At 37.4% G+C, this 15,064-nt stretch overlaps 1 protein-coding gene and 1 pseudogene across 1 annotated transcript; both read right to left on the minus strand.

Annotated features, from left to right (window-relative positions):
- Positions 1 to 5,917: 5,917 nt before the first annotated feature.
- On the minus strand, positions 5,918 to 9,099 carry LOC113758756 (annotated as a pseudogene).
- A 578-nt stretch (positions 9,100 to 9,677) lies between these two features.
- On the minus strand, positions 9,678 to 13,507 carry LOC113761813 (proteasome assembly chaperone 2). The gene is made up of 7 exons (XM_027304952.1): positions 13,278 to 13,507; positions 13,012 to 13,177; positions 12,780 to 12,838; positions 12,303 to 12,421; positions 11,211 to 11,445; positions 10,401 to 10,524; positions 9,678 to 10,125 (listed from the first exon to the last, which is right to left on the minus strand). The coding sequence occupies exons 1-7, from the start codon at positions 13,335 to 13,337 to the stop codon at positions 10,046 to 10,048; spliced, it is 843 nt and encodes a 280-aa protein (XP_027160753.1). The 5' UTR covers positions 13,338 to 13,507; the 3' UTR covers positions 9,678 to 10,045.
- Positions 13,508 to 15,064: the final 1,557 nt, after the last annotated feature.

Here is a 15,064-nt window from a genome sequence, read left to right on the forward strand (position 1 = left end):
GAGAGAACCTCTAGCAGTAGATTCACCTTTGTCTGGATTGCATTTTTCTTGATTTTTTTAATGAAAAAATTGCTATAGCGATTGATATTTGTGAAATAAAAGGATGATTGAAAAATGTGTTCATAGAAAATGTAAAAATATTATAATCCAAACGCAGGTTAATGCTAGAAGAATCTGTAATCACCAACTATGGCACGTTTTAAAATTCTGATAGCAGCCAAATGCGTTTCTTGCTTCCCTTTTGTTTTTTGTTTGATTTTTCTCATTTACAGTGAAGGGTCTGCTAAGAGTTGAAAGCCTGATACCGTCCATAAAAATATGAGTAAGGTGCAAGATGACATCAAAAGCAGAGTTCAATATCACAAGTGAAGTGACATCAAACGGAGGAAAAGATGAATCTGAAATAGGGAAGCTAAGATGGCGATAAGATTTGAAAAGTTGTCATGATAAGATTTCAAGACAAATCCCGTTTTTACAAATAACTCATCGTTCCCGGCTGCTATGCGAGCCTCGGACGCATTCTTTTCTGTGACTAGTACCAAAGTACAATCAAAATTGTGACAAAAATCTAACTAAAACAGCAAACTGATTAGTTCAGTTTGGTTTCAATGAATATGTGTATTAGCCATTTACATCAACTGTAACCTGAACTGTCAATAAGTTTTATTTTTTTGAACAACATTATAGTGGGGTTTTTTTTTCCGGTCCAAAGCTATTAGAAGTGTATCTTCAACGCTTGATTGGAGACCTTAGATACATTGCTTGCTTAATCATGCCGAGAGCCTGAGAGGATAGAAGATGAATAGCTGAAGATATAGCTAAGATAGGACATACTAATTAATCTTTATATTGTACTTTAGCTTATGTACTCGTTCAAAAGTATTATTACTAGTACTTATATAGTAAAATAGTATTGGGTTTATTAGGTTATTATGACACTATTTCAGCTTGGCGTCTTGGATTTCAAGCCAATTCAGCCTGCACTACTGTTACATCAATATTGTTTTTCTTTGAGATAAAAAGAAAAGGAAGAATGAGAAGAGGTAAATTTATAGGAAAATTTTATGGTTCTTGTAGGGAAGCATTCCTCAAATTGTTTCTCTCAATGATAATATTGATCAAATATTCTAAATAATTCAAACTATTACAGTTCAAGAGTCAAAACACTAATTTTACCATCCAACAAGAAGAGAGTATGATATCCAAAATAACTATCAGATTTATAAAGACACTAGTGGCATTTGTTTGCTAGTATACTTCTACGTGGCTTTGTTTATCTTTTTCATTTCTGTACTGATTTTGATACTTTATGAGTACCAGAAGGGCAGTAGCAGAGCTGTGGGAAGTCGGGGGCAGTAAATTAATTAGCCAGAAAAAATTCACCGCATACTGTCCAAAAAATCGCTAATCTCATCGTTTTGTTGGTTTTCAAATGAAGCTAATGGTTAAAAAAAAAAATGAAACTAATGGAAATGGGAGAAAATTCTAAAACTATTATGAAAAAAAAAAAGTTTTCTATTTGAAGGGTTGTTTGTGTTGGGGATTCTAAGAATAGGTAGTTCGCATTTGTCGAATGCGAGCTCAGTGAGTTTGCATTCGGCAAATGCGATTTATTATTGAATTTCTGATTTTGCAAAAATCTAAAAAAAAAAATTTTTGCTTCAGACCTCGCATTTGACAAATGCGAGGTCAGGCAAACATATGCGAGAATGAATTTTGCTTCAGACCTTTTGGTTTTTTAATATTAATAAATTCAAGCTCATCATTTTTTTTGTTTTTTATAAATTCAAGCAAATTGTTTTTGTTTTTCTTTTGAGTGTGGGTTTTGCTTGTTATTTTATAAATTTACGGAGAATGAATTTTGAAAGGTGAGCATTTGATGTGAATTTTTAAAGATTGTTTCCGAGAAGACTCAAATCCATATGGTCAAGACCGTTTGAAATTACTCAAGTGTTTCCTTATGGAACAGTCGAGGTAGTTAATGCAAAAAAAAAAAAAAAAAAAAAAAAACGGTTCAAGGTCAATGGACAACGATTAAAACTACATGCATTTGGCCGGTGAAATCAATTTCAAAGGACTTTTATGTCTTTTGGGTGATTCTTATTCAACTTAAGAATCCGAACCCTTGAGTCGAGCCAACGACTATAAACAAAATCGGTAATTGGGAGACAACCCAATGTTTTAAGTTGCATGTGTTAATCTGGTATGATTGTATGTTTACAACATGCATTTAAGTTGGTTTGTTATTTCTTTGTTGTAGGTTTGATAACCGGAAATCAAGATGAGCATTTGAGGTGGAAAAGGCGAAATTTGATCCATCAACTCAACCCCTCAATTTGTGTTAAAGGTGTTTTTGATCCGTTAAAAAGGGTAGAATGCATGTATTTATCATTTTGCATGTGCATGTAAGGTACAAATTAGTAAAGAAATGATTTAAAATGCATTGTTGGATTTTGGGGTTAATAGTCAAAAAATTGGTTGTGCATGAATTCCTGCAGAAACTGCAGAAAATTGAAAAACGCGACCATAATACGCGACAACAAAGTCGCTTATTACAATCCGCGCCTGCAAAAAAAAAAAAACGACCACAATACGCGACCATTACGTCGCGTATTACACTCCGCAACCCCTGTGCAGAAAACGCGACAACAATACGTGACCATGAGGTCGCGTATTGTGTGGTCGCGTAATACAACATGTAGAACCCTGACCTCGCATTTATCGAATGCGAGGTCTGTGACCTCCTTTTTTTTTTTTTTTTTGCATTTCGTTGGTCACAAAATTCAAGAGACTTCGCATTTAGGAGCTCGCATTTACTGAATGCGAAGACCCTTTGGACGGAATCTCACACTCAAAATGCCCCCTTTGTAGAATTTTTTAAAAATTCATCATAATTTTAGAAATTTCTCTGGAAATAGGGATGGCAATTGGGACGAATGCTCGTGGGGCTAATGGGCTGGGGAAATTTTTTCCCATGTTTAGAAATGGGGTGGAAGGTGGGGTCCCATCACTCGTTAAAAAAATTTAATAAATATATAAATATGTATATAATATTTAATTTAATGAGTTACAAATTTATGATAATGATATTATTAATTATATATATTATATAATATATATTAGTATATGTAATATAATTGATATTATCAATTATACTAATTATTATACATATCTACTAATAGAAATTGTTAATTAGTTATACTAAATTTACTAATATATTTATATTAAATTTCTAATTATACTTAACACAATAATACTTTTTTATATAAAAAAAAGCATAAATAATGACTTGGTGATTGTATTTATGTAAAAAGTGAAAATTTGACTACTTTAGTTGTATTTGTTTTATCATGTTGAATTATATTCAAATAACTTTTATTTAATCGTTTTTATGAATTTCAACTGTAAAATTATAATGAATAATAACTTGGTGTTGATATTTTAGTATTTAATTATTTATTAAAATTTGATTATAATAAAATTATATTATAAATTTTTATTAGTCCCGCATAGAAAGCGGGGCGAGGCGAGGCGAGTTAGTGGGCAGCGGGACTTGCAGTGAAAACTCCAAAAAAGTAACTCATTTGGGTTGCTATTTTCCAAACAAAACGAGGCTTTGTAGTTTAATCGAGATTGGTGATTTTTTTGGACAAAACGACGTGAATGAAACGAATTATTCTTCACTAGTCTCATTCAAAAAATGAACAACACAAGTCATGTGGCATTTCAAGCGCTCTCTCTCTCTCTCTCTATATATATATATATATATATATATAGAGAGAGAGAGAGGAAGAGAGAGACGGGTAAAAAAGATCCCATGTGATACATAATTGAATCGTATCGTTACCTAATAAATTAAAGACTCCTAAATAGATGACTCTTTTGATTTTAGCCCCATGGAGAAAAGAAAGAACGATTTTTAGTGAAGATGCAATTTTGCATTCTATGCTTATATACTTCTATATATAGAGAGAAAGAGAGAGAGAGACGGGTAAAGAAGATCCCATGTGATACATAATTGAATCGTATCATTACCCAATAAATTAAAGACTCCTAAATAGAGGACTCTTTTGATTTTAGCCCTATGGAGAAAAGCAAGACCGGTTTTGAGCGAAGATGCAATTTTGCATTCTTTGCTTATATACTTCTATATATATATATATATATATATAGAGACGGGTAAAGAAGATCCCATGTGATACATAATTGAATCGTATCGTTATCCAATAAATTAAAGACTCCTAAATACAGGACTCTTTTGATTTTAGCCCTATGGAGAAATGAAAGACCGATTTTGAGCGAAGATGCAATTTTGCATTCTTTGCTTATATACTTCTATATATATATATATAGAGAGAGAGAGAGAGAGAGAGACGGGTAAAGAAGATCCCATGTGATACATAATTGAATCGTATCGTTACCCAATAAATTAAAAACTCCTAAATAGAGGACTCTTTTGATTTTAACCCCATGCCGAAAAGAAAAAACGATTTTGAGCGAAGATGCAATTTTGCATTCTTTGCTTATATACTTCTCCATACTGCCATTATTGTTTTCACAAAAGGAAAGCACCAGCATGGATCAGATTCGCGAATGGATCAAAGATACCAATTGTACTTTTTTCTTGAAGGCCCGCATTTTGAACGAACATGGCATAATGGTTTGTCAGCAATCATACGGCAGTAAGTCTGAATTGAAAGGGCTGATAAGCAGAAAAGCATTGGGCGCAGACCAAATACATACAAAGGATGCAGGGTGGACCAAAATAAAGGTTAACTTACACTGCAAATCAGTAGTGGACCAGATTTGTGCATGACAGCAATATTTGCAGCTGTACTGGAAGGCATTCAGGACTTAAAACAAGACTTTGAATACTACTATTGCTTTTCTTTTGTACCTAGATCAGAAAATGAATGCAGCCACGCACAGACTCATCAATTTGCTGTAAAGCTAGTTCACGATACAGAATGGGAATGTGATTTCCAGTACGGCTGATAGATATAGCAAAGAAGGAAGTGAGAGTTGTGGCCTTTTTATAATTAATTCTTGTAATATCAATTGTTTATATATATATATATATAAAGCTGTTACCGTTTGCAGAAAAAAAAGATTAATATCGAAAAGTGAATGAACAAAGCAACCCAAAAAAACGATTGAGGTTTACATTAGAGTTCAAAGATGTACAGTCGGGCCAGCCCATTTTGGCCGCGTGCTTCTCTTCAAACTGATGCGTTTAAAGGGCACTCACCTGCCCAATGCCTCAGATTTTGAGACTCTCATTCTGGGCCTAACAATTCCTGAAGTTCTAACAGGCGGGGGAAAGGTACAGCTACAAAAAAACCACACTGGTAAAAGGTTGTCTTTTCCCACCAAGTTATACAAAAAAGATACGGAAAAAAATAACCATATATACTTCGATCTTTACTGGAAAAATCTTGGTCATTTGAATCTTAACCACTAATGTTTTAAATTTTTGAGAAGTATTACATAACATGGTAAACCTAACTAGCGGGCGTTTAGAAGGTTAAACAGCTTTTAATTAGATTCTTTCTATTTCCCCCTTTTTTAGAAGATTAAGCAACTTTTGATACCTTTTTGAGCTGATATGAATTGATTTGATTATGGTCTTCCTGCATATTTTATGCATATGTTAGTAGCGGGGCACCAAACAAGAAGTGGCGGGGCACCTTGTGCAGAAATCAACAAACATGACAATGTTGATAAACACGTACCAACATTATCGGAAGTGCTATTACTGCTAGACAGCCAACAAATGAGATCAAGATACAAACATGTTTACAAAGAAGATGGAAATGCAAGAACACCGCTTACTTCACCCCAAGAATCATGAGCAAATCAGTGAAACTAATTAGTTTTGAAATATTCAATAAGGCTGCTTAATTATCAAGCTCTGTCTGAATGAACTGATACGTGATAAATTCAGTCGGCCTTGGTCAAAGACTTCACAGTAACCAGGGGACCCAACAAGATGGTGGCAGCCTCGACCGAAAATGTATCATACCTGAGAAAGAACTCAACCAACAATAGCTTAGACAGGAGCACCACCAAGTCCTTTCCAGGGCATTGTTTGTCATCCACGGTAGGGTTATCGGTCTCTCTGCCATTAGACCAATACACGTATTTAAGCAACCTCTCACCATCACCCAAAAACCTATCCCCCACAAATTCTTCAGGATTGTCGAACACTTTCGGATCTTTGGTAGCAAATGGCTGATACCCAAAGATCATTTCACCTTTCTCGATCAAGAAAGACGAATCATGGCTACTGATCACGACGTCCTCCCTGGCCTTTCCATATTGAAAAGGCACTGGAGGTTCGATTCTCAGTGCCTCGTAGACCACTGATTTGGTCAAGCTCATTTTGTTCAATGCTGAAACCGTAACTCCTCCCTCTTCCTTGACAACTGTTCTTATTTCATGAGCAAGTTGACGGTGCAAATCCTCACCTGCAGCGCCAACCCACTTGATCAAAGCAGGAAATAGGACCTTCGCGCCTCCATATGCACTAAAACCTGCAAGAAAAACCAAGTTATGACAGGCTTCATCCTTGTGATGCCATATTTCTCAGATTCATCCAATATTCCGCTCCCATACTTGTCAAAGGCATCATGCAGCTTCTGATAATCGGATTTCACAAACAAAAATGGCAACGGAAGTGTGTGTAACAGAAAATCTTCGACGAAACTCGGTACGAATTTCAGCCCTAGCGTTATGAGTGGGTGAAGCATAAGAAAAAGCCACTTATCGAAACTTTTTGGTCCACTCGAGCCGACACCTGTCTCATCGGGGTTCTTATTATCGCAAAACAAACGAAAGATGAAGTCAAAGGAAATCTTATCACTATGGGCGTTGAAATTCGCCTTTCCCTCCTTATCCAACTCATCTTCAAGGTTGGCGAACAGCTCAGAAACGGAGCTGCGGAAGGTTGGGATGAATTTGTTGTGTAACTTGGCGAGTTGGGACGAGAAAAAACCTTTGATGGCTGCATGGGAAGGCTCACGAGTATCGAGAAAGGCACATACGCGATAGCCACCGGTGAAGTCAGTGGAAGGCATGAATGTGCCGTCCAGAACGTTTTTCTTCTCAAGTTTAGAGTTGTCGAAAAGAATTGGAAAACTAACGGCATCCAGGACTGCCACAACCTTGGGATTTTTGGCGCATGAAAGGCCGGTGGTGAACGTTGGGTTCTGAGACGGTGGAGTTGTATTTTTTGCATTCGGCTCTTGAAGAATTCATCTGTAACCTTGGTTTGTAGTAGTAGTCTCGTCTGTCTTTTATGGGTCCAAAAAGGGTAAGACGTAGCCACCGGGAATAATCTCGTAATGGGAGGGTTTTCTTCGATGAAGGGTTAGGTTTGGATGAGGAAGATGATTGGAGGAAGAGGACGACATTGTTCACTTCAGTGTATACTTAGCAAGGCAAAGATTGGTTTGATTAGTAAGTTTGAAAATGGTGATCAACAAAGGTATGTATATATAGGGAATGTAAATCGAAAGAATCATCAGTTGACAAGCTGAAAAGCTTAATTAACAAAATCAAATACAGGAAAAATTTTTATTATTATTTTTCAAATTTGAGCTGTTCCTTGTTCAATTTTGAGCGCGCTGTCCCGGTCAAGTGGCCATCATTTTGCAACCTGTACCACATAATGCGAAGATATATATGGAAGTTGGAAAGGGAGACGAGTCACAGATACGAAAGTCTTGCTTCTTCAGGGTTCAGATCATAGAAGACAATAATAGTTCAATGACCTCAAATGTTTTAAAAGTACACTAGTAATCAATCCGACAACACCTTGATTGCAAGTTTTAACGAAGACATACGTGCACTCGTCACGATTTACCAAAGGAACCAAAACCCAAAAAAAAATGAGTTTGTACTTCTGTGAAATTCCGTTCGCCACCGCCCGTCATGTCAATTGTTTGGTTGTGAATTTGGGACTCAAAACTCATTTCTAATATAAATCCAAGATCATAAATTGCTCCGTCGTCCACAGCTACTCGGCTTCAAGAATATATTGAGGTGATTGTAATGTACACGTAAGAGCCTTGAGTGTGTGAATTGGATGTCAAAAATAAGGGTCTCAAAGTAGTTTAGTACTTCAGATCAGACAGAGAGAATACGTACTCCTTTGTTTAACGTTTAGCTATTAAAATTTCATAGTCTGCGCGTATTAATATATATATATATATACATTTGGTTTACGAGTAAAACAGGCAGTTATTTACTTTCATAAAATCACACGTATGGTATGTGGTATGTATGATGTCACGCGTCTTAAGTTCAAACGGACAACCCCACCAGCAGATACAACCATACCATTGATGAAAAGATTATTTTTGCACGGTGAAGTCGAGCTGACTTAATACGTCCTCTTCCTAAATGAAGTGACTGGGATGTACTTTTCTTGACACACACTAGACTGGCCTTTTTCTCCTGGAATACTTCCGATGATTAAGTTAGTTTACTGAAAAATGAATAATGAATAATAGAAAATGGAAATAGTAAAATTCTTACTATATTTCTATTCCTTTTCTGAATGAGGGGGAGTAGTATTTATAGAGAACAAGGTGGAGGGAGAAATAATAGGCTCCAACTCCCTAAAACCTGTCAAGGATTGAGCGTGTCCAATCTGATTTGACAGGACGGAGCAATAGACAGGTCACTTAAGATGTCTTGTCTGCCATGCAGGTGTCAGGTTTTTCGATAAGATTTCGGATGTCGTGTCAAGCACAACACCAATCCGAGGTACCAGGGATGTGAGAGTCACCTCGGTTATCCGCATGCAATGTCTAGTCGAAGTGACCAAAACTGGTGGCGACCCGTTCCGAATAATAAAGGATTGAGCTCAGTATGGCCGAGCCGGGATGGCAATCCTCAATTGACATACATACAAGTGAGATTTTGACCCCAAAAATAAAATAAAATTATTCCCACCTCATCCCTAACAAGCTGCGCCAACCTCGCCTTCTAGAAATTGTCAATTCCCGCGTCGCCACAGCTGGATCGTTCGTCATTCTATAACAAAAGGCGTCTGATGAACTAACCGATAGCATCCCTGGTTAATGCCAATTTCATCTTTATAATCACACAATCGTATGTTCACGAACACAAAAAGCAGTCCAGAACCCTAAGGAAAACTGTAAATGTGGTGGCGTCATCTAAATATGGAGTATTACCGTATATGTATGTCTAAACTTATTAACGTTTAGATATGTAAGATGTCAATCCTTTTTTTGCCTTTTTCTTCTCTGATCGTCCGATGAAGCGTCTCTGTCTGTCTCTGTCTTGGCTCTATTATAAGAGGCCTCAATTTCATGATCATCAGCTACAAGACACTAATAATACCTGGGGAAGCGGGGAAAGGCGCCAGGTTCAGCCCATTCGGGGGGAGGGGATGCTGTAGTAATAGCATTACCTAATCAAAAGGCATCGATTATGTCCAGATCCCACAAAATATCACCAAAAATCCCGCAACCCCGTCCATCTAACCTGTCATTAAATCCCCTTGACCTTCCAAGAACAAAAATCCTATATTCTGTACTAGCATTTGAAGGTTCATAGCCAAAAACTTTTCGGGTTTCTCTTTTGGTCTAATTTCTCGAACTTTTAGGTCAAACCATCCAAGTTTGGTGTATTTCCATCTTCAATGTATATAACCCAACATCAGGACATGACCCGTTTAGATACTTGTTACATACTCTCGACTATAGTAATTTCGATTGCATATTCGGTTCAGATGTATATAGATACAGTACAGTACCGAGGAAAACATTAAAGCAGCCATTTATGCAGAGTGCTTCTACTTTGGAGGTGAGAGATGATACACTGGTATGGGACAGCTGGACAGGAATGAAATTACATCTCCTCTAAAGAAAGAAAACAGGAAGCTGACAGCTTAGCTAAATATAGAAGCAGAGAAGATATTAGCAAGTCGGCATACCAAGACATATAAGTCTCAAGGCCCCATGTAAAGACACCCAAAATAAAATCAAAACAATAGACAACACTACCCAAGAGCAGCCTAAAACAGAGATGTATCTGGGGGTGGTCCATACACGCTCTTCCATGAGAAGGGAACAATCCATCTACCACTTCCAGTACCTGAACAGATTAAGTCAACCAAGTCAGTAGTATTGCATACTCAAGACGAAAAGCATTTGTAAGTGTTGCAACTTGGCAGTGGCATCGATAAATAAACATAATCTCAACACCAAAATTACCTATAATACAATCGAGGAAGTATTAGATAGCATTCCATCTATTATCTTTTCTTACAGGAAATGAAATGCGCCAGACTTAACTAGCATAAGTCACCACTGATGAAACAGATGTAACAATAAAATGAAGCAAGCCTTGCTTTCAATCTTCAAACTCACCTTCAAAATCATTCGGGCTTTGGATCAAGATTTTGCTTGCTGCCTCGGCCAATTGGAAAGCATCAGGTATATTGTCTCCCTCCGAGCAATAGCACAGTAAACAAGTCACTTTTAAACCCTTGGCCTACCCCAACAGAACATAAACTTTCATCACACAAAGTTACACCCATAAAGATCCAAAACGACAAAGGCAATGAAGAACCAGCACAGCTCCATATTAATCAATAAAATGAAAAGATATGCTGAAAGAGTGATGTCCCCCCCAAGGCTTCCAGATTGCTCTCCTTTGATAATCTAGATACTTAACTAACATTCAGGCAGTTCTTCTTAGGTTCAAGTTTGTGAGGTGGAAAGTAAGGATCGCAAGCAGTGATAGGAGCAACAAAATTCCATAACATCTCACCTACATTATACATTTTTCCTGATCCAAAGAAACTGGGAGGGTAATTATGTTCAGTTAATAATTCTGAAGTTAAATAGTGGCTGGCTGACTGATGGAGACATAGGAGGCCCCAAACTATATGATATTATATCAACGACAAGTTTGTGTGATATGAGAAACAAAATACCCAGAGAATATATGTGAACCCTTAAGATAGATATCATCTTGCGAAGACTGGAGATAACATTTCGTTTCTGAAGCATTAAAATCAAATGCATGAGCTGTTTACTGTCCAATTTCCTTTACCATAAGTTCAAAAAAAAACCAACACTACAATTCAATATAACAACAAATCCAAGCTATAACACGTAAAGACGTCAAGAAAGTTGATCGCTTCTCGTTAGAATGATAGTTCTGCATTTCTTTACCTTAAAACAAGAAAATAGTGCTGCAAAAGGCAAACTTGGATAGTAATCTTCTTCTTTTAAATCCTCAAAAAGCAAATCATCATCTTGAACAATATTTTCTTCATTAGTGGAACTAAGATACTCCCACCTCCTGTGAGCAGGATTATATTCCGGTAGTCTCTTCCATCCATGTTTTTCACAGTCCTCATCTGTCCCATCTGTGCTGGAACTAGACAGGTAATATATCTGTAAACCACTGCAGTAAATCACAAGAGGTCAATAGGAATGTTTACTTCTGGCTTCTAAGCATCCTTGAGCCTAGAGTAAATAAACCACGGACAAAAGCTCTTCAAACATGCATTTAGGCAGAATTGTCTCTACGAAAATATTCTACAGTTCAGTCACCGAGATATGAAGATCATTTATCAAGAGCAAGTGAAACATCTATAAACCGCCTGGCAAAGAATTCTGATTGATAAGTTCCCAATTATTCATCATTATTAAAAGTTTCGATTAAGAATGGGCCCCAAGGAAAGGAAGCGGCACAAGGGAAGCACATGAGATGAAAGATAGGGGGAGATAAACAATCAAAATATCCCATAAACTAATCAAAGAATGCCTCAAATATCTTTTGCAAAGAACATGAAGACGGGAAAATACAGATGTCCCCAAGGGGTGGAGGAGACTGTTATATCAGGTTGAATATGAAGACTAGAGGCCTTGAAAGAAAGGAGGATTTATCTGGCCAAATTTAATGACATAACACAGTAAAAGCTGGGATTTGTATGAGTAACTGCTACGGTTATAGCTAATATGGGCATTCATGTACGTGAAATCCTTCAAAGCTACTTAAAATTGAAAACATGGGAAGAAAGAGAGGACGCACATGCACGGCAAGAGCATGAAAAAGTGATCTAAGGAGGAGTTATTTTGTAATATGATTTTGATCACTTCCAAAATCCTACAAGTACTCACCAAATCCAAGAATGTCCAAGCATTGGATACCAATGACTCTGGATGGCAATAAGTAGATAACTTCCAAATTCGTCTAGAAAATCGAGAGACAGACGCATACTAGAGTTACTAATTAACAAAGACTAAACTGATCAGTACCTTGACATATCAATGTTTTGCCACTGCTTAAAATCCAAGCTGGAGAGGATAATGACATGCTTCTTTCCATTTGTGGCTGCAAAATTTGCCAGATTCTTAGCAAATTCAACCATCATACCCTGTTCCATAAGCAGTTTAGGACTCCATCATACTGAAACGGTTAATGACCATCATAAAGCAGAAGAACAATAAGAGATCAAAAGAAGGTTTGCCAGCAAAGAGCCAACAACACTGCGCAGACACTAGTTACAAAGCTCCTGCACATTTTGTACCGTGTAAGTGCGAAATTAACACAAAGCAATTTCCCAAAATTTTGCCTATAAAATCTCTTTACATTTTCCTCTCCCACTTCAAAATGATTAGTAGTAACGCCTACACTAAACAGTTCATCATCTAAAGAAAGAAGCACAATTACGCTTCATAAACATCTCTATTTCATTTGCTTCTTCCCAAATAAATTAATTCAAAGCGTATTACCTTTACAACTGGAGACCTCTGCTGTACAAGAGTCAATCGGTTGGAGGACGAATCAAAAGCTGCAGACTCAAACCAGTCATAGTCGGAATTGCTTCGTAGATAACCCAAACAAAATACGTAGACAAAAAAGTAGCAAATAAATAGTACTTTCATTCTCAAATTCCTCGTCCATTTTAAGACAAAGAGCATAGAAAATGTAGCACTCAGTATAAGAGGGAACGGCGAACGAGACCTTCGAGAGGGAGGGAGAGATCGCCGGGAGGAGAAGGCGCATAAGCGTTGTTGCCGACGCAGGGCAGAACGTTAGGATCGTCAAAGTAACCGATTCTCTCAGCTCTCAATGACGATATGAATAGGTCCACCGCCAACTGTCCGACGTTCCCGATGGACAGCGCCGGCTAGTTAGCATTTTTGTAGGAAAGGAAAGATTATCAGTAAGTCAAATCTAAAAGGGAATTGAAATGAAACCCTGGGAGCTAGGGGAAGATGACTGATTACCAATACAAGAGTAGAACATGCTTCGTCTAGTTTTTTTCCTTCCTCAGCATAAAATTCCATCCGTTATTGTAGTATCTTCAATGTTCAAAGAGTAGTACGAATAATTATAGGTATGAGCGTATGGGAGCAAGGAGGTCTTCTGAGAGCTGTGAGCTCTGCTCTGCTACACAACACCCCAATCCACTGTTCTTGAAGAAGGAGAAGGAGAAAGATTGTTCCGCAAGTCCAAAATTCTTCTGGAAATTCTTAAATTTCTCGTAAGCTATGGACGGCGTCGTTTCATTGTTCATGAAAACCTAATATGCTGTCGTCCAAGGCAGATGGGCCGCCTTCTGCAAACCAAAACGCTTCGCAGAACGCAAGGAAAATCTGGAACAAGCAAGACGGAAGCCCAAATTAATGCTCGGGCCCAAATGTGTTTCTATTTTGTAGTAGTATTTGAATGGAAATCTCAAAAGCCATGACAAATGTTTCGTGTGGATTTTTAATTTGAATGGACATTTATTTTAGTACTCAAACGTGGTAGTAGTATAGAAACACCTAGAGGAGCATTCGGTCTTTTCTTATTTTCTTCCTCTTTGAATTTGTGTATACACTATTTATCTTTTTCTCTCGAATATTAATTGAAATTAAAGAGACCATGTGAAGATGCAAGACTATTATTGCGAGTTTTTAAGTAGAATAATTAACTGTTCATACTGTTATTTACACAGATAAAGTTTCTTTTTTTTTTTTTGTCAATACAATAGATTATCCTATATTAGGGGTAGGGAAAGGATTTAAAGAGATCCAAGGGTAATCCAGAAGGGACTGAATCGCTATCAGATTAGACGGGTGTATTTTGCCTGAATTTTTTAAACAGAGCAACTTTAACGTGGGAAATTGGTGAACCCTTACCTCCCACTTCACCAAACTTTAATGCATTGGTAGTGACCACCAGCCCAAAGGCCGGTGGTTGCACAGATAAAGTTTCTACTCGATGAAAAATTGGTGTTGTTTCATGAGTGACGTACGCATTTAAAACTCAAACAAGACATTCATTTATAAGATCAAAATTTTTGGCACAGCTTGAGAGTTCAAAGAGCGAATGCAACCCCATGCATTGGTTTTGGATTCGCTGTGTGCCAAAAGCGGCTAAATGCCATGATCATCCAGCTTGACAAACGGCCTCATCTCATCCAAAGGTTATAGCAGCCATTAATCTCTTAACAATTAGCGCCACAGGATTCTGGTCCAGCAGCACTACTGAATGATGTTTAGTCGAAAGTGGATGTCTAAATCTCTCGGAAGGTCAATCATTCATGATTCTACTAGTTTTGCCAAGATGTGGTGGAGTGGAAGGCTTTAACTATGAATGTACAAGCCAGGCCAGTTGAGAGCGACAGAAATTTTGGATTATATCAAATTAGCGCGAATGACCTGACCACAGACAGACCTCTTCCAGATCGAACACCAAATTTTATGATTGCTTTTGGTTTGGATTTGAGAGTCTCTATACAGTTGGTTGTGAGGAGCAGTAGCAGTGGCTATATGATTCATTCCTACCTTGCTCCTCTCATTTTTCTCACGAATATAATTAGAATTAGGATGGATATATGTATGATTCAGGAACTTCCGGTGGTTGAATTCTCAATCTCCATGTTCGCAGTCACTGTCAAATTCACGGGCGTACACTACACCACACATCAAATTCACATTCACATTCACTACTATTGTCCGTGGATGGAAGCAAATTATTGTCCGTGCGTGTAATTAAACTAGCTTTGCACGTGGAAACCTTGGAATCA

Source organism: Coffea eugenioides, chromosome 2 (genome assembly GCF_003713205.1).
Source record: "Coffea eugenioides isolate CCC68of chromosome 2, Ceug_1.0, whole genome shotgun sequence".
NCBI classification, from domain to species: domain Eukaryota; kingdom Viridiplantae; phylum Streptophyta; class Magnoliopsida; order Gentianales; family Rubiaceae; genus Coffea; species Coffea eugenioides.

Excerpts from the sequence above, each read along its gene's own strand:
- LOC113761813 (XM_027304952.1), bottom strand. The coding sequence starts at position 13,337 with ATGGAATTTTATGCTGAGGAAGGAAAAAAACTAGACGAAGCATGTTCT. Across the intron at positions 11,446-12,302 it reads CAAAACATTGATATGTCAAG|TGGTTTACAGATATATTACC; the intron begins GTACTGATCAGT and ends GATTTACTGCAG. Across the intron at positions 10,126-10,400 it reads AAGCCCGAATGATTTTGAAG|GTACTGGAAGTGGTAGATGG; the intron begins GTGAGTTTGAAG and ends TAATCTGTTCAG.